The sequence below is a fragment of the Crocuta crocuta genome, unplaced genomic scaffold (genome assembly GCF_008692635.1).
Source record: "Crocuta crocuta isolate KB4526 unplaced genomic scaffold, BGI_CrCroc_1.0 scaffold233, whole genome shotgun sequence".
NCBI lineage: Eukaryota > Metazoa > Chordata > Mammalia > Carnivora > Hyaenidae > Crocuta > Crocuta crocuta.
In genome coordinates, this window is record NW_027529526.1 from 957,551 (window position 1) to 976,539 (window position 18,989).

The following is an 18,989-nucleotide window of genomic DNA, read 5'->3' on the forward strand; positions in this document are numbered from 1 at the left end:
CTGTGGGTTTTATGTTTTCATATAACATAAAAGCCCTTTAATCGTCATCGTCTAGGTTAAACTTAAATAAAATTCTGGTGTGTTTGTTTTTGGTAAAAGCAGCCTGCTGTGTTCTCCTTTCCGATTAACGGAGGATGACAAGATCGGATTTTCAATCAGTGCTTCCATACAGGAAAGAAAAAAAGAGACAAGAGGTGACAATTTCAGATCTTGTTTGGAAGTGACTTTATCTGAGGAGTAAACAAGGAGAGATTCAAAGTTAAGTGTCGGAGCAGCCCAGGTCCCCTACATGAATGAAATGGAATGGGTATCAAAATAGGATTTGCCAATAAGTAAGAGACTTACTTAAAATTCTCAGGACACGGGAGTAGACTGCGAGAGAGGACAAGGAAGAAAGAGAAGACGGAAAACAGTAATATAAAAATGGACTTGTTTAGGTTATCGACCAGTGGAACAGTAGGGCGACTCTAATCGGGCTGCGTGGTTATACGGGAAGTCTTATCACCAACAGACACAGACTTTCTGGGGCTCCATACTCACCAGTGAGTTCTTCCAAAGCCGGCTGTCCGCTCTTGGTGAAGTGGCTGGGCTCCATGCTCACGCCCGCGGAGCTGGATTCAGCAGTTACATTCCCTTCGGTGTCTGTCTGGGACCTTCACACACAAACCAAAGCAGACACACTTGTCACAAGCAGTAGCTGCCACATCTGGACCGCTGTGGTCTGGCCACAGCACACGCCATCGCCCCCTTCAACAAGACACTTCAGACCAGAGCGTACCGGCAGCCTGACTCTAAATAATTCATCAGCACATGTGGAGCAATGTCCTAGAAATGGAGAGAGCCACCGAACTGTAAAAGATGAAATATTCATTGCCCAAATGGAGGGTCTGCAATCCCTCACTGGGGAATGCTTCTCTGAATCCCCCTCAGGGAGCTAGGTCTAGTCAGAAATATGCTGGAGAGTACTGCATGGTTTGGATCATTTAACCTACGCCAAAGAGCAACTTCTAAGTACTCAGCAATGCCAGCAAGTCAAGCATAAAGATGACTCCATTGACAGCCCTTTGGGCACCCCCCACCCCCACCCATCCTCCTGACAGGGCTCTCTCTGGAAAGGTGACTACAAAACCAGTCAGGAGTGGATGCCAAGCAGGTGTGTTTGCCCTCTGCGTCTCTGATTCACAGCTCAGATCTTCGGAGATGAAAGGTCTCATTGATCATGATTTCAACACTTGACTGAAATCTGTACTTCCCCAAACCTTCTCTGGGCCTTTATTTGTCAAGCAAATCAAGGCAACTGTTTCATGCAATGTGTTCTTGCCACAACCGCCTTGGCTGACTTAGGCGCGGCATGCAAATGTGTAATTACACTCAGATGCCTAACCCTGGGTGTAGCTTTAGTAATTCATTAGCATCCTGAACTCATTCAACCGGATTTCACTCTATGAAGAAAGTGTTTGCCAAGAACATGGACTGTCTTAAATGTGGGGGGTATACTGAGGAACCTCAAGTCATCCATCCTTCCCCATCTTTGCCCTCCTAATGAAGCCATCGGTTCCAAATCCTGCAACCCCCAGCCTTTGAGGATTTTTGGACTCCTGCTGTTCCTCTTGACCCACTGGCCAGAGACCAGGCTCTCATCATCTCTGCCCTATAAGCACTTTGTAAACAGGTACGCTGCAAATGGCAGCCAGGTGTTGAAACCAGCCCGCAGATTCTCATTGGTCTGTGTAGTATTTTGAAGCTTTCTGAATTCATTTCAAGATTTTAAAATTGGGAGATTTCCCGAGATATATCTGGATTTCTGCCTCGTCCGTTTCTCGTCTTCACGTTCAGGGAAAACAAGAGTCTAGCCTGACTTTCTTGCAGGGCGCCACCTGCTGGTGCCAAGTGACGGCTGCTCCCTCCAGAGTCTAGGACGCCCCAGCCACTCATTTACGTTACCTTTTGGGTCAGAATCAGATATTGAGTGTGGGACCTCTATTCTAGACTGTCTGTAGGTCCAGTCTACTCCCCATACCACCCTCCACTGATTTTTGTGATACTGATACGATCACATCACCCTCTGATTAAAGGCCCCCGATGGTTTCCGCGGCCCAGAGTAAGGTCTAAAGTCCTTCCTGTGGTAGACAATGCCCCACACGGGGCTTCTTCCTTCATTTCAGCCCTGTCTCGTGCCACCCTGCCCTGCACACACAGCCCTGCCCTGCCATGTTTCCTCTTCTACTGGTTGTTTCCTCTCCATTCCTAGAGCACATCATGCCCTTAATGGTTTGGTCTTTGTGGTTACTGTGACCTGTGCCTAAAGGCTCTTTTCCTCTATTCCTCCTGTTGCTCCCAATCTGCCCACGTCATGTTGGCTGGGAAACCTTCCCTGACTCTACTAGCTGAGCGCTCCACCTGTGTGTGTCTACAGCACTCTTACTCTCCTGACACCAATGTACTACAATGTGGTCTAATTAATAAATCTTCCCTCAACTAGAGAGCTCTTTGAAGGCAAAGCCTGGCTCTTTTGACGTGTACATGTAAGAACTCAAGCTGTTCAAGTTCACATGCAGAGCAGGCCCCCAAGCAGGGTGTATGGGGTGGATAAATGAGAGATGTTGAAGTCTAGAAAGATGCTGGGCACTAAAGGAGCATTAGACTTGGAGTCTGAACATTTCGCTGGCTGCACGCAGCTTTGCACATCTGAGAAGTCACTTGCATCTGTGAGGCTCAGGGCCCTCATTTGTACAGTGGGGCTAGCAACAGCGACCTCTACTGGCTGCCGCAAGAATCACATGTGATAGGACTCAAACAGGTGTAAAGTGATACATGTCCATGTCACTTCTGAATTAATGCAATTCATTCAGCATGACTTAAAAAGATGATTTATCTTTCTTCTATGCGTTGGTAACATCACGAACATCGGCAGGTTCTGGGGAGGGAGAAGCATGGCAAGTTCTCTAGAGTAAGCCATGAACTTGAGAGAATTTTAGAGCCCAAGGGGGTCACTCCTCTCATCTCATCCAATCTCCTTGTTCTGCAGATGAAGACAATGAGGTTCAGAGAGATGCACTGATTCCGAGAGCCAAGGCTGTTTCGCGCTTAAGACCTTGGCCCCTCTAGTTAGACAGACTTGGGTTTAGACACTTACTCTTCTAGCTATTAGCTCTGGACTTGGTGCAGTTTATTTAATTGCTCTAAGCCTCAGTTTGCTCACCTAAAGAATGGGGATCTCAAACGTAGCTAGCTCTTGGAGCCTTGGGGATGATTATACGTGTGAAGGCATGACAAGCCTTAGCAGGGTCTCTGCACACATGTGCTATGTGCTCCATAGCTGTCCCCACGGGGAGGGGCCCCAGACTACCCAGGGAGTCGCAAGCTAATTAAAGACAGAGCCCAGGTGTCTTGACTCCCATCCTGGCTCACCTGAGAAGGAAAGGCACATCAGAGGGGCCAGAGGGACATTGCACAGGGTGAACACATTAAAATACAGCTTGACAGAGACACATGCCATTTTCTCGTTCTCTATTTTCTCAGACATTTGCTCTTTCGTTAAGAGTTTTCCTCTCACAGAGAAGCTTGAAATTTTAAGAGGTTAAATGTTTTAGAATCTTTCAAATGATTCCAGATAAAAGAGAGAAATGGATGGTGTCCAAACACCATCATATATTTTAATTTCGAAAATGCAAATCAAGACTCTGCAAGCAGTAGCTTGAATGTGCATTACCTCGAGACTATTAATGTTATTGGAATGATAGAAATTTCATGGGGAGCAATTCAGCTGCGTCCATGGTTCAGAGAACAACCGTATTAAAAGCCCTGCACGGAGACGAGTGCTGAGTCATTATCTCAAAGCCCTGGCGCTCTTCTCCAACGGTTAGCTGAGCTAATGACTCAATGTAATAAAAAGATGGCCTTCTCCCAATTAAAAAGTCTGGGCATGACCCCTGCCAAAGGGGAGGGTAAGCAGAAGAGAAGGAAAGCGGGATAGGACAAAGAGAAGCCCGGCACTGCCTCTCTGGCTTTACTCTGAATCGCTCAGGCCAGACTTTCCACCCACTATTGACAGGCATGGCAACAAAGCTCAGGAGAACACAACTCAGGCGGGGGAGAGGGGGTATCCATACAGATACAGGGAGCTCAAAGCATGAGATGAGTCTATGCATACGAACAGGTGGGTAAATATATGTGTGCATACGCACACTAGCATTTTATATATGTATGTGACCTTGTGTCCATTCTTGGACGTGACCGTCATTGTATGTCCATGCCTATGGGCATACGGGTGTGTGTGTACAGTGCAGATGTGGATATACGTAGGGCAGAGGCTGTAGAGTAAGTTTCTAGAACACGGCATTCAATCGTCAGGCCCCTTTTGCTATGCAGAGGTATTAGTGACATTCAGCTATGCAGAGGGGCCAAGTGTACTTCACATCTCAAGTACAGGATCAAGTTGGGCATGGTGAGCAAAGCTCTGGGCTCCCTTAGAGCAATGCGAGAGGACAGGACTCGTGCCTGTGGGCCCGGTACCACCCAGAGCCCATGTCCTCCATCCCCCAAAGGTGCGCGGTGCAGGCGGGGTGGTCAGAGGCTCTCACAAGGCCCCAAGCACACAGGGCGAGCGGCGCCTGGCTCCACGCGGCCGCCCACCATCCTATGGAGAGAGAGACTGAGGGACAGATAATGGACAGAATGGAGGCAGACAAGCAAACATGCAGGCTTGTCTCCTCAATATAACCTGGTTCTTTTGTTCTCCTAGAACTGATCCCTTCCTGGGGAGCCTGGGTGGCTCAGTCGGTGAAGCGTCTGACTCTTGATTTCAGCTCAGGTCACGATCCCGCGGCTCGTGAGTTCAAGCCCCGTGTCAGGCTTCCCACGCACCGTTGGTGCAGAGCCTGCTTGGGATTCTCTCTCTCCCTCTCTCTGCCCCTCTTCCCCTCCGCAAAATAAACTTCAAAAAAATTAAAAACAAACAAACAAACAAAAAAAACGATCCCTTCCTCCCTTCCTCTCACTACCCTGCTCCGTCACGCCGCTGTCCTCACAAAAGGTTCTAGCAAGGACTGAAAAAATACTTAACACGTGCGATGTGGAAGCACCAGTGAGGCTCTGCAAGTTCAAGGTGAACGCCTCTGTGAGAAGAGCTCTCCGCTCTTCAGCAAGGTGACGTGTGTTTTTCATTTTTTAAAGTACGTTCCGAAAACGTGAGGACTGATGTTGGGGCCGGTCACGCTGAGGGATACAAACCACCCTTCCTGCGTCTGCTCCTGCTGTGGCTGCTTTGGAGACGCCCCTGGGTCCCCACGTGCCTGGCCAGCTAACTCCTCCTCGTCCTGGAAGTTTGCTTCCTGTCTTTAGCCTTCGCCCACCCTCCCCCAGGCCACGGTGTAGGAGTTGTTCCCTGGAGAGCACGGGTACGGCTCCATCAGGAGCTCATCGAGGGGTACGTTAGCTGTTAGCTTTCACGTTCCCGGAGGGCAGGCCGATTCCTGCCCTCAAAGACCTGGAATCTACCAGAAAGGCTCTCCCCCCAGGGCCCCGCAAGGGCGGTGGGCAGGCCGGCGGGCGGCCGCACCTACCTGTACAGGAAAGGCGCGACGGTGGCAGTGTTGGGATGGCTGTATTGCTGCTGGGGCTGAGGTAGCTGAACGCTGGCGGTACTGCTCCCTGTGGTCTGGGTGGTCCCGACGGACCCGCCGACGGTCTGGCTGCTGATGCTGTGGTTGAGGCTGGCCCCCCCGGGGCCTCTCCCTTCCGAGGACGCCAGGCTGGAGGAGGAACTGGAGTGCCGGCCGTCCAGCTGGGGCCTCTGCTGGGGGAGCCCCGAGCTCGGCTTCCCGCCCCGGCTCCGCTCCCCCTCCTTGGAAGGGGCAGGGGCACCTGGCGACTTGCCGGGCGTGCTCTTCGCGCCCGGTTTTGGTATCCCACTGTGGGAGGGGGCGGCAGCCTCCTTCTTGGCACTGTTGAGCTTGCCCCCTTTGGGGATGAAGCTGGCGATCTTGGAGGACTTTTTTGGCATCTCGGGCACCGCTGCCCCACTGGGGTCTTCTTTCGGCCCCTCTTTGAAGTCCGGCCTCTCTGTCACAGAGGCTCTCTTGGCGAGGTCCTTGCTCTTCTCCTTTTCCTTCTCCCGCTGCTGTTTCTCCTTTTCTTTCTCGTTGCCTTTCGGGGAACTCTTCTTGTTGGTCAGCGCCCGGCTAAAAGTTCTCTGGGCGATGCCCTTGAGGGCAATCTTGGGGCTGTTGGAAGTGGGAGCCNCCTGCCTTGGAAGCCCCTTTGCTGTTGAAAAGCTTTAGTTTTTCCAGCATGGACTTTTGGTTGTTGGGGGCCGGCTTCATGGCCTCGGGGGCGGGCCTGGGGGCCTCGGGCACGGGCTGCTTGACCGAGAGCATGGACGACGTGGCGCTGTGCTTCACGCTCACCGACTTGCTGCGCCAGGGCTTGGAGGCAGCGCCGGGCTGGGGGATGGCGGAGGAGGAGCCGCTGTTGGCCGGGGAGGGGCCGCTGCCACTTTCCAGGGGGACAGGTACATTTTCACTCATTCCGGGGTGGGAGGAGGCTGGGCTCGCCAACGGTTCTGCACAGACGGGGAAGAGAAGGAAACCCGATTATGCCCGTGGACCCGCAGGGACAGCCATGGTTCCACAGCTCGGCACTCTCAGCCCAAGTGCTCAGCCAGCCCCACCGCCCACCTGTGCACTACCTGTGCTTACGTCTTTAAATCCCACCTCGACTTCCTCCTGCTCTCCATCATGCACGTTCCCCACCCCATTCTGGGATCTACTGTGCAAATGCACATTGATCTTAACATCAACACGTGCAAAGCACCATCAAGCACACGTTTCTGGAGGAAAAAAAACCCCCAAAAACCCACACCACGAAAGATGTAGGAAATACATACTGTTTGGAATTACTCAGCCCACAACCCAATTTCCCAGTTAAGCGACGTAACTGAAAATTAGCCACCTTCAAGAAAACGTAGGAGAGATCGTCAAACAGGACAAAAAAGAAAGAGAAACCAAGCATACTCTTTACAGAAGAATAACTACCCAAGGAAGTTGCTAAGGCCTTTCAAAGCATAGACGTTTTTCCCTACGTTGACATTTTGAAAGGTGTACGGACATGATTCAGGCGAGACTGAAAAAAGATTTTTTAGCTTAAGAGTATAAACTGCACATCGATTCACCGTAGGCACGAAAACACACAGCTTATCTGAAAGTCAAGGGCTCCTCTTTGGCAGTTAGGGAGTATTTCCCCAGCCAGACTCTCTTCTCAGAAACGGCTCAAGATATTTGCAAAGTAGAATCAGAATGATTCTAAGAAGGGCGGGTTCCAAGCTAGAGTGCTGCCGGCTGAGGCAGACTGTGTCACAGAAACGAGGTCGGGGATGTCCTCCTTCTCGAGCACTCAGAGCCCTACTATCACCCACGTAGGGGCGGCTGTCAGAGAGAAAGTGGCAGGGAAGGCATGTCACGGCTGAGCCCAGTGCCGTGCCACCACACCCCATGCCCACCCGGTGCATGGGACAGACAGGATGCAGCACTTCAGTCCCCGAAGAGCACGTCCCTGTCTGCAAAGTCATAATGACATGACTTACCTAGCGGCGGCCACTTTCTCCAGTAACGGTTCCCTAGGAAAAAGTCTCCGACCGGAGAGGCTGCCCTTCCAAGTGTTTTCAGTTAAACTGCTCATGTTTCTAATTAACTTTTGTCATCCGCAACTGCTCCAGTGCCCAGAAGCCTGGCGGGATTAACGGCTGNTTTTTTTTTTTTTTTTTTTTTAATACCTATGTTCCGCTGCCTTCTAGCAACAGAGCAAACTGTGTATAGAGCGGCTTTTTATGATTTAAAAGTCAACGGCTGCCGAAGCTGAGTGCGGGCGGCCCCTGTGTGGGACATGAGCACCGGGCTGGGAGAGCTCCCTGCAGAGGAGCGGCTTTCCCCCACTCACTCCCAGCTGCTCCGGGAAGCCGCAGCTCCAGGGTGATCCAAAGCAGACCGCCCAATGTTTTAAAACACATACATCTTCCTGACTTACTGGGGATTTGGGTTTGGAGCAAAGCGGGGGGGTGCTGCACCATCCTCCCTAACAAAACTCACGAGGCGCTGTTGGATCTCTTCCTGGAGAGAGCTGGAGACTGGCTTGGAAACAGGCTCAAGAACCCACCCACACCGCCGGCCTTCCAGAGGGTCTCCCCAGCCCTGACGCTGCTTACAGAGGGTCCCTGGTATCAGGAGGTACAGGGCTAGGCACAATGTGAAGAGGGGCTCACACTCCCCCTTTTACAAGTGAGGAAACTGAGGCCCAAGGGAGGGCTAATGACTGACCCTAAACCACATACCTAGGATTCGAACCCAGGTGTCCTGACACAGTGCTCCTGGGACTGTATCACAGCTACCTCCTTTGGTGAAGGGTATATTTAAACAAGAGGCACTTAAATGCTAAGAGTGTTTGTTCATGACGTCCTTTTTAGGGCACAGAGCAGCCCAACCTCTGGAAAGGAGGCAGCCTCTACCATAGAGGCTGGCTCTCTGCAGGAAATACTGGTGACCTCCAATCCTGAGTTCCACTTCCCCTGGGACAACTGTCTTCCCCTTAACCTGGGTTCAGATCTGGGGCAAAAGTATGCATTCATTTGATCATTCAATATATTCGTTCATGTCAACATTCGCTCATTTAGTGTGTACATCAGGCATTGTTTTAGGCGGCTGGGATACCCCAATGCAAAACAAAAATCCCTGCCTTCTTGGAATTTTCATTTCAGCAGAGAGGAACAGATGATAATTAACAAGGTTGGTAAATATTATCATTTGATAGAAAATTAGAGCTAAAGAAAAGGGGGTCTTTTGGGGCAGGCTGTAATAATGTCCTCACAAGAACCCCATCATACATACTCAGAGATGTGCCCCTCTTTCCTAAGGAAGTCATAGGCACATTCCACTGAGTGTTAGGACTTCTCTGCTCCCACACATTCCTCGTTACTTCTAGAAAGCTTGCTTGAAATGGTTTGACAAATGCTCCTACCTGGTATGTCTGAATGTCTGTGTATTTTTAACACTAACATACACAGCTAGAAATTAACCAACAACCAACTAGCTTAAGACTGATCTGGAGTGAAACAGACACCTGGCTCATCTAAGTGAAATGTGCAAACTAAGCTAAAGATGTGTGTCTCCTTCAGATCCAAGGTGCCAGGCTGGGGGTGGGGGTAGGAGGGAGGGTGGGGAAGAGCTCGCACCATGTAGGTATGACATATATTCACTCACACTGGGCCAAAACGGCTCGCTCCTACTTCTACTTGTCTTTTAAACCCCTGCTCAAATGCCTTCCCTGTCATGCTGACCTTTAAGCTGAACGAACCACCTGGCTGGCATCGCCTGACATTTTCCCTACTCTATTTTCCAAGGACTCTGCTCGTATCTCCCCATAAAAGGATTTTAGAGGGCCACCTCCATACTCTAGAAACTGGGAATACAGAGGAATAAAATATAGCTTCTGCTTCTAGGAACTCACTGTCCAAAGAGGCAACAGGCCCCAAAGAGAGCAAAGAACAGTGAAAGGATTGCAGAGGGCTGTACGAGGTACCATGACAGCTAAGGGTTGGGATCCATGAACTCTCCCGTTTGGGAACCCTTCACAGAGCCAATGCTCTGTGAAATGTCACGTTGCATTTCTGCTCTAGGTTGGCTGGCTATCCCCCTGGTCCACCCTCCCTGACTCATCCCTGTATCCTACAGCCTCCCAGAGCATAGGAAACACTCAGAACATGGCTGTCCAATTGTAGTCTGATAGTTTTGACTTTCGCAATTCACGCTTAAGGCAATAGAGCCACAGACTTCTGATGAGTCAGTAGGGTTTTATTAAAACTTTTCAGCCTAAACTCCGGCAAAACCAAAAAACACAATCAGGACACAGAGAGCTCCAGAACTTCTATTTGGCATTTAGCCGTAGCTCCCCTGGTTATGGAATCATGGGGACATTTCAAGGCTATTTGTTACTTCCTTCCAGCTGTCAACTGTAGAGATGATCTGAGTTTGGTTTCTAGAACAGCGGTTTCCTGAGTAGGGCTACAGGGCACCAGATTGCCTGAGGATATAAGGATATTAAGAAATCCCCTTAAGTGAAGGGAGCTCCAGGTCATAAGTGGTTTCACCATGTTCCTATTATCCTGAAGGTTTCATACCAGTGACCTTGGCTTCTTGGGGCCTGTTTTCTTTCTTTGGAAAACAGTTGTTCCTAATGCCAGGATTTTGTGATTCTTAGCATGTCCTTATGTTGTTTCTGAGAGAATGAGATAAATATGAGAGAGATGTGGATAGGCGAGCCAAGCCTTAAGCTCTGTTATCAACCAACAGTTGACCCTCTATGTGCCATTTTGCCCTTCTGGGCCTCAGTTTCCCCAATGGTAAGAAGGATGAGCTATTTCTCTAGAGTCTTTTCCGCTCTGCTCCCATTAAAATCTCAGTGAGCCTCTGAGAGGCGCAGCGAGGCTGGGGCAAAGAATGCAACCCTCACTTCTGTCATTACTCTGGGCTTTGACATACAGGCGGTTACCTTCAAACATTCCCCTCCACAGCTCTCTTAGGATGCTGACTGGTAAATGTCACTGAAAACTGGCTGGGTCAAGGGACAGTCAGCCTTGAATGAGGGACCTGTGAATTCAGAAATTCTGGTATTCTATGAACACGAGCCTGGGGAAGAGAAGGTGGGCGAGGTCTACCAAAGTAAGAGCCCTAGCTCCCTAATGAGGAACAGCTCTAGTTTCGGTTCTCGTGTATACAAACCTTTCTTAGAGCAAAGGAATCTAAGACGGAGGAAAGAGAAAAACATAAAAGAATGTTCTGAACATCAGTGTTTCTCTGGCAATGGTATGTGGGCCATTGTAGTAGGTGAGCCTATTTTCAATGGCACATGAATGAATATTTTCATATTTTAAAAGCCATGTATTTATTTTATTGCCATAGGAGAACAGATAACTTGCCCATATATAAATGAACAGTTTCATGGTTATTAGACATACATTTAAAATTTGAGCCGGTTTAAGGAAAACAAGAAACAAAAACACACGGATCACAGATTTGGCAAAACTTACGCAGGTCTGTGGAAAGTCTGAAGTGGGGAAGACACTTCTCCGTTAAATCAAGAAATGCTTATTTTATATATAAAATCTGTAGCAAATATTTTATAAATACCTACTTATGTTAAATTCGTTCTTTTGGAAAATGTAATCAACAAAATAGACCTCCAACCAGAAGGCCCAAATAAGGACGAGGTTTAAAACTAACCTGAAATGGCTACTTTTTAGAGTTATATTTATTTGTTTACTTATTTATTTGCCATTCGTTCAGCACGGCATTTTGCTATTTTGCTGAGAGTGGCTAGCCTAGCACTGGCAACATGGCCAGGCCTTGGTTAGCCAAAGATCACTTAAAAAATAACAGCATTTGGGGGGGCGCCTGGGTGGCTGTCGGTCAAGCATCCGACTTCAGTTTAGGTCATGATCTTGCTGTTTATGAGTTCGAGCCCTGCATCGGCTCTGTGCTGACAGCTCAGAGCCTGGAACCTGTGTGGCATTCAGTGTTTCCCTTTCTCTCTGCCCCTCCCTCTCTCTCTCAAAAATAAACAATAAAATTTTTTTTTTTAAAATACCGGCTTTTGCAAGTTTGGACTACTCATCAGTAAGAATGATACATTACGTCGTCCCCCAACAAACATGCAAATATCCACATGCAAAACTGAAAACCATCAGGACATGCTCTTATTATATCACTGAGGCCCTGAACAGATTTTATGACCCTCGAGGGGACTGTACCCCGCAGGCTGAACGTCTCAGTTCTAAAAGACCAGCTTCCAAGGTTCACCCACCACCAACTGACAAACCACCACAAGAAGGAAAAGTCTCACTTGAAACACTGCAGACAGGATGTCTTTGAAGAAGAGAAAAGGCTTTTTTTTTTTTTTTTAAAGGGTTTATGGAGAACATTAATCCTCCTGTGGGGAGGGGAAGAGTTTGGTTTTTCTGGCAACCAGCCTTAACCTTCCCTGACAGCAACCAAAATACTTTCTAAATGAAAATACTGTCTTGGGCAGATAAATAAGCATTTCTTCCTCTCTCCCTTCGAGAAGGCCAACACGGGCCCCCAGTCCCTTCTGTCCCCAGCCTCTCAGTTAGGGAGACGTTGGTGGTCTGATCCCAAGGCCTGCGGGCACACACCGGGAGTGCATTTATCCCCATTGTGATTTCAGACCTGCCCTGGGGACATCTCCCTGCCTAAATCCTCTCAGTAGTCTTCAGGAAAAGACCTGATAATTGGGTCTGGGAAAATGTTTGCAATTTCCTACAATTTGTCAAGGTGTCAATCTTGAGCATTCAAATTTGTTAGGATAACTGAAACCTGTTGTGAGTGAGTGAGTGAGTGAGTGAGTGTGTGTGTGTGTGTGTGTTTTGAAAGTGCATGGACTCTAGCCACACAGGCTGGAGACCGTTTTCAGAGTTGCTCAGATCAATTTCTCTACAACTCTGTTAGCCACCAGGTCACAGAGGGGCACAGGAACCTCGCTCAACCCACTCAATGGTACGGTAGGATTCCTTAAACCTGGCCAGGGAGGCATTCTCAGCACTGCTCTGAAGAATGTCTAATCTTAAGGGTGTGGGCTTAAACATGGCTTTCTCTCCAATCCTTCTTAGGGAGGATCATTGCAGGTATAGAAAGAGAGAGAAGGAGGAGTGTAAGAACCACCAAGGAAACTGGGCAGAAGGTGCCAAGGCATGGAGTGAGAAGGAGCTGGGTTTGGGGCCCATACTTCCTCAGAACCTTCTTGTGTCCACAATTTCATAGGCTCTGAGAACATCCGACTTAGAACAAGGATGATCAACATAAACACTTTTACAAAGTTGCTCTGTTAACACAATCCCTATCAAAATCCCAATGATGATTTTTGCAGAAATAAAACCACCCATCCTAAAACTCACATAGAATCTTAAAGGATGCCAAACCGGCCGAAATAATCTTACAAAAGAACAAAGTTCGAGGTCTCACAGTTCCTGATTTCAAAACTTATTACAAAGTTACAGTAGTCAAATCAGTGTGGTACTGGCAGATGGACAAATAGACCAACAGAATAGACTGGAGAGCCCACAAATAAACCTTTGTATATATGGTCAAATGGTCTTCAATACTGTTCAATAAAGTCAGGGCACCATTTCAACAAATGGTACTGGGCAAACAACAACCACATGCAAAAAAAAAAATCGAATTGGATTCTTATCTTATACCATATTAGCTCAAAATGGTTCAAAGACCTACATGTGAGAGCAAAATTATAAGCCTTAGAAGAAAACTTAGTGCAAAAGTTTCAGGACACTGGATTTGCAATGACTTCTTGGAAAGGATTCTAAAAGCACAAGCAAAAAAAAAAAAAAAAAAAGGAGCCCCATAGTTGGATTTCATCAAAGTGAAAAAGTTTAGTGCATCAAAGGACACTGTTAACAGAGTCAAAAGGCAATCTACAGAAAGGGAGAAAATACTTGCAAGTCTTACCTATCTGATAAGGAATGGAAGGCTAGAATATATAAAGCACTCCTGTAACTTAAAAACAGTAATACAACAATCTGATGGGAAAATGGGCAAATGGACATTTCTCCAAACAAGGTATACAAATGGCTGATATACACATGGAAAGATGTTCAATATCATTAATCATGAGACTGCAAATCAAAACTACAGTAAGATACCACTTCATACCCATTGGGAAAGCTATTAACAAATTTTTGTTAGTGTTTTTATTTATTTTTGAGAGAAAGAGACAGAGTGGGAGCAGGGGGAGGGGCAGACAGAGAGACAGAGAATTTGAAGCAGGCTCCAGGCTCAGAGCTGTCAGCAGAGTCCGACACGGGGCTCGAATCCATGAACTGTGAGATCATGACCTGAACTGAAGTTGGACGCTTAACCATCTGAGTTACCCAGGCACTCCTAGGACAGCTATTATTTAAAAAAAAAACCAGAAACAAAAACCCAAATCCCCTCCCCTTCAGGAAAAAAACAAAACAAAACAGAAAATAAGTCTTTGTGGAAGATGTGGAGAAATTAGTACCCTTGTGCACCACCATGGGAATGTAAGATGCTACAACCACTGTGGAAAACAAAATGGCAGTTCCTCAAAAAAAAATTAAACCTAAAATATGATCCAGCAATTCCATTTCTAGGTATATACCCAAAGGAAGCAAAGGTAGGGACTTGAACAGATATTTGTACTCTTTGCACATAGAGCTGCTCATAGCAGCGTTATGCACAATGGCAGAAGGCGGAAGCAACCCGAGTGTCCATTGGTGGATAAACAATGGATATTGTTTGAATAAGGACATGGATACATGAAACACGGTATACACATACAATGAAATACTATCTCGGTCTTCAAAAGGAATAACATTCTGACATACACTACAGCATGGACGAACCTTGAAGACATTCTGCCAAGTGGAATGAGCCAGTCCTGAAAGACAGACTGTATGGTTCCACTTAAGAGGTCCCTCGAGCTGGCAAATTCGCAGAGGGATGACTGCCAGGAGCTGAGGGGACAGGGCAACAATGAGGACACAGTTTCAATTGGGGAAGACGGAACGTTCTGAAGACGGTGGTAACGTCTGCACAGCAAGGTGGATGTACTTAATGTTATGGAACTGTATGTTTTAAAACGGTTAAAATGGTAATTATCATAGATCTATTTTGCTACAGTGACAAAAGATCGGATTGTATTTGGCTGCGAATGACACAGAATTCTGACCACCATGGCCTAAACCTGATTCCCAGCTCCTACCACAGGACTGCCACACGCCAAAGGGCTCCGTGAATATTTGCTAAACTGAATAAAGAGTTTCTCTGTTAGTTTGATGGTTAACGAATCACATGACATTATATAGTTAGCATATTATTTTATTAGTACTATTTTACTCCAGCCTTAAGAAACCAGTTTCTGCCTCAAAGGAACAGAGATCCTTTTTGAACAGACCCTAGTAGACAAGCAAACTACATCACTTGAATTCCTCCTCCCTAAACTGGACATCATCAGCTCTCCAGCCAAGTTGTTTGCTCTGACTAGGATGCCTCACTGTCCCCTCCCTGCTCCCCCACCACACAACATACGCCCCCCCGTTTAGGTTCCAGACCTTGCATTTTACCTTCCATTCCAGGAAACCTCCAGAACTCCCACATGGCGGCCATCACTTTTTCCTTGAGGCTTCTCTGGGGTCCCTGACATTTCCCGGTCTGCGCTGGGGTAGCAGCCGCACTTTCCTTATGTACGAGAACGGCTGATGCACTAGCAGGTGCCCAGCATGGTTGGTGGAAAAACCAACAAACAAATAAAAACTATTACCCTCGCTCAATCCCTCCATATGGGCTCGAGATTAAAATCAGGCGTGCCCACGGCGCCTGGGTGGCTCAGTCGGTTGAGCGTCCGACTTAGGCTCAGGTCATGATCCCACGGTTCGTGGGTTCAAGCCCCACATTGGGCTCTGTGCTGACAGCTAGCTCAGAGCCTGGAGCCTGCTTCACATTCTGTGTCTCCCTCTCTCTCTGACCCTCCCCTGCTCCTGCTGTCTCTCTCTCTCTAAAAAAATAAATAAATAAAAGTACTTTAAGAAAATAATAAAATAAAATCAGGCGTGCCCGGCTTTAGCCTCTCGGCGGATGATGCCAATCGTTCCCTGTAAAGCTAAGTGAACTGAAAAGACTAGAAACTTAGGAGGTGCTTTGAGTGCTTTCACTTCTACTTGTGGCGGAAATTTTGCCACAACAGGTCACTGAAAGGGTCGCGTCCAAATGCCCCAGGATCCTTAAGGGTGTGGCCAGAAAGAAATGTGCGGAATGTGAAAGTGTATTTCCCACTAGACGGAAGCCAGCTCTTCACAGTGTGAGCTGCGGGGTTCCCAGTCTTCCTCAGTGACTCCTTCACCCCAGAGGAAGGGGAAGGAGGGGCCCTCGACAGCTGGAGCCATTATAGTCGTGTTTCTTTTTAATACATGACAAGGTAATTCTTTTTTCTTCACTGGTTTCTTTTAGATAAAACGGAGTGAAGAAATGGGCAACGAGATCATCTATTTCTCTCCTAGCAGTGACAGAGGCATCAACGAAAATCACAAAGTGCCGCTTTCCCACCCAGCATCCACTATAGTGTCTCTAGCTTTACGAGGTACATTTTCTAATCCCACCATTAAGAAGTGGTGAAGCTAAACAAAGGTTGGCTTACTGGAAATATTAGTATATAGTTGGCCTTATGGACAGAAGGACCTTGTAGTAAGGTCTTTAAAAAAAAAACCTTAAAAGTTTTATTTGAGAGACAGAGAGAGAGAGAGAGAGAGAGAGAGAGAGAGAGAGCGCGCACACCTGCATGAATGCAGGAGGGGTGCAGAAAGAGACTCCCAAGCAGGCTCTGGATGACGTGGGGCTTGAACTCACGGACTATGGGATGTTGACCCGAGCCAAGACTAAGAGTCAGATGCCTAACCGACTGAGCCACCCAGGCGCACCCGTAGTAATGTCTTAAAAAGGGAGTTCGTGAAATCTCTCTCTCCCTCCCCCATACACTTCACACCTCAAAAGGTGTCCTACGCATATTTTTAAAATCCTCCCAACTCAGCTGGATAAGGAAATAAATCATCTGCTGTCATTTGAAGGAAAACATCTTTAAAAATAAAAAGCGTTCCTATTTTGTATCTTTCATTTGTTGAAGGCACATCACCCTCAAAACACCCGCTTCCTCTCTCTCAAACTACTTAGTCTAAATTCCAAGCAACAGGCTTCAGGAGAAAGATTTGGTTTTAATTGGTCAAGCCATTTCTGTATCTTGTACCATATATGGCTATAAGAAAGCACAAAACTGGCCGTAGAAAACTTTCTCCCTTCTTTCAAGGGCGTATGAAATTTCACAGAGAGATTATAAACACTTTACAAGGGGGCAAATCCTACTCTTACAAGAGGTCACTGTCCACAGCTAACAGCTCTTTGGCAGCGTGCAATGGCAGTATGCAACTGTAAATGCATCCAAGATAGAGTTAGGTAAGGAATTCTGCAGGCTTTCTCCCCTAAGATACTGGCCCAATCTCCCTGCTTTCTTTTGGGGCATGAGATGAGTGCTCCAAAATAGAGACCTCCACACTGGCATTAAACTGGATGCTTTCCAAGGAACAATGCCAACAGGTGTTAATAGAGAGGAGTTCCAAGGTCAGGTTAAGTTTGGAAAATAGAGGGCTAAATAGTGGTCAGTTTCCTTGCCTGCGGGACTTCTCAGAGCCTTTACTGGGCTTACTTGCGCTGGGAAATATCCAAAGTGATAATAGGATAGTATGATGCCTAAATGTATTTTTGCCATAAACTGATCTTATGGGACAGTATACGGAAATAGTCTTGTCATGGTATGCATTTTGGTAAATGTCTCCACAGAGGGGGCAGAAAATGGCACCTAACCTCACTCAGGTAAGATGTCCAATAGGTAACTAACCTGTCCCCAACCAGGAAAACTAGACAAGGGAGAGGAAGAAGACATAACCCCTCTTCTCCAGTGAAGTTATAATCTAGTAGACTGGAGAATGCTTTTGTGATTTGCATTCTGAGCATTAAGTATCGTTAACATGCATCTGTTCCCTTTTATTTCAATAAGATTAGTGTAAGCCCCCCACCTCGCCCCCCGCACTAAAGCCAAAAGATGACACAATAGCAGGAAGCAGGAATAATGGCCACTCAGTGGCACACCTAAGAAGATTTCCAGTAACAGACTCCCTGTGACTCAATGTTGGGACACAGCAACGACAAAAATGGATGTGATCTTGGCCTGTCTTAATACAAGAATGACACTCAGAACAAGGGAGGTAAGGACGCTGCCCTGTAGCGCCCTCATCAGATCAGAGCTAGGATGGTGCACAATCTTCAGAACTTGGGGCCTGAAAAGGTTCCCTGGAGATCTGTTAAGTCCTTCATTTCCCAGAGAGGGAAGGAACAGAGCTCGGGGCAGGTCATGACTTCTCCAAGGTCTCACAATCAGTGAACGGCACAGTTACTACAGCTGCTACTGGACTTCAGGCTCCGAGGCTTGTTCAGTAAAATAGCTTTGCTGGTCCTGCGCCCACGCCCGGCCACTCAGAATCTCTGGGGATGGACCCAGGGAGCTGGAGTTCTACCTAGCTCCTCGGGTGACTGTCATCCACACCAAACTTAGAAAACCAGGCACTGAAGAATGTGAACGCTACTACTGCACACAGAGAAACCGCCGTTTTCCCAGGATAAGGGGCAGAATGTGAGGATGACCATCAACCGCTCTCCACGAAGAATGGCCAGAAAGGATGGAGACATTCAACTTGGATGAAAGAGGACTCAGAAGAAGGCCAAAGTGGAAGAACTCTTCTTACTAAGGTGGCTGGTTTTTTCTCTTTGATTCTTCTGCCCACTGACACTGAACAGTAGCAAAAAAGGAGTTATAACTACACGTGTCAGGGCAGGCCCATGACTCAGGTCTGCTCAGTGTATGCTCTTGTAAAAAGCCAAGGACCCTTTATAGCACTGAGGGGGCAAGGCCCTGGGGTCCATGGAGCAGTTTAGGGGACAGGCAGAGGGGGTGGGGGGAATGCTGATGGCAGCTGTGGAAAAAGGGAGTTGAGCCAACCTGCTTTCATATATTCTCTGCTCCACTTCGACCAGAGCAACTCTTTTTACATGTGAGATTCTATTTGACAAAAGGTTTCCATGGGGGAAAAAAAAAACCCTCTACTCATATTAATAATCATATATTAATAACAGCCAACATTTACGGAGCTAACTTATACTTTGTGCCAGAAAGCATTTTTATTATACTGACTTCTCTCTTTTGTCATTTACAGGATAAATCCAGTGAGGTAGGTAATAATGATTCCATTTTACCAACGAGGAAACTGAGGCACGGGGCTTTAGCAGGTCACCCAAGATCAAACAGAGTACTGCCAGGCTCCTTTATCTCAAAGCCCACTTACTTCA

At 47.4% G+C, this 18,989-nt stretch overlaps 1 protein-coding gene across 1 annotated transcript in view; it reads right to left on the reverse strand.

The window, feature by feature from the left end:
- NAV2 (neuron navigator 2) overlaps positions 1-18,989 on the reverse strand; it is a 270,778-nt gene that overhangs the window by 165,610 nt on the left and 86,179 nt on the right. The window contains 3 exon segments of the mRNA XM_077761085.1: positions 541-653; positions 5,565-6,236; positions 6,238-6,562. Coding sequence (XP_077617211.1) covers positions 541-653; positions 5,565-6,236; positions 6,238-6,562 — 1,110 coding nt within the window.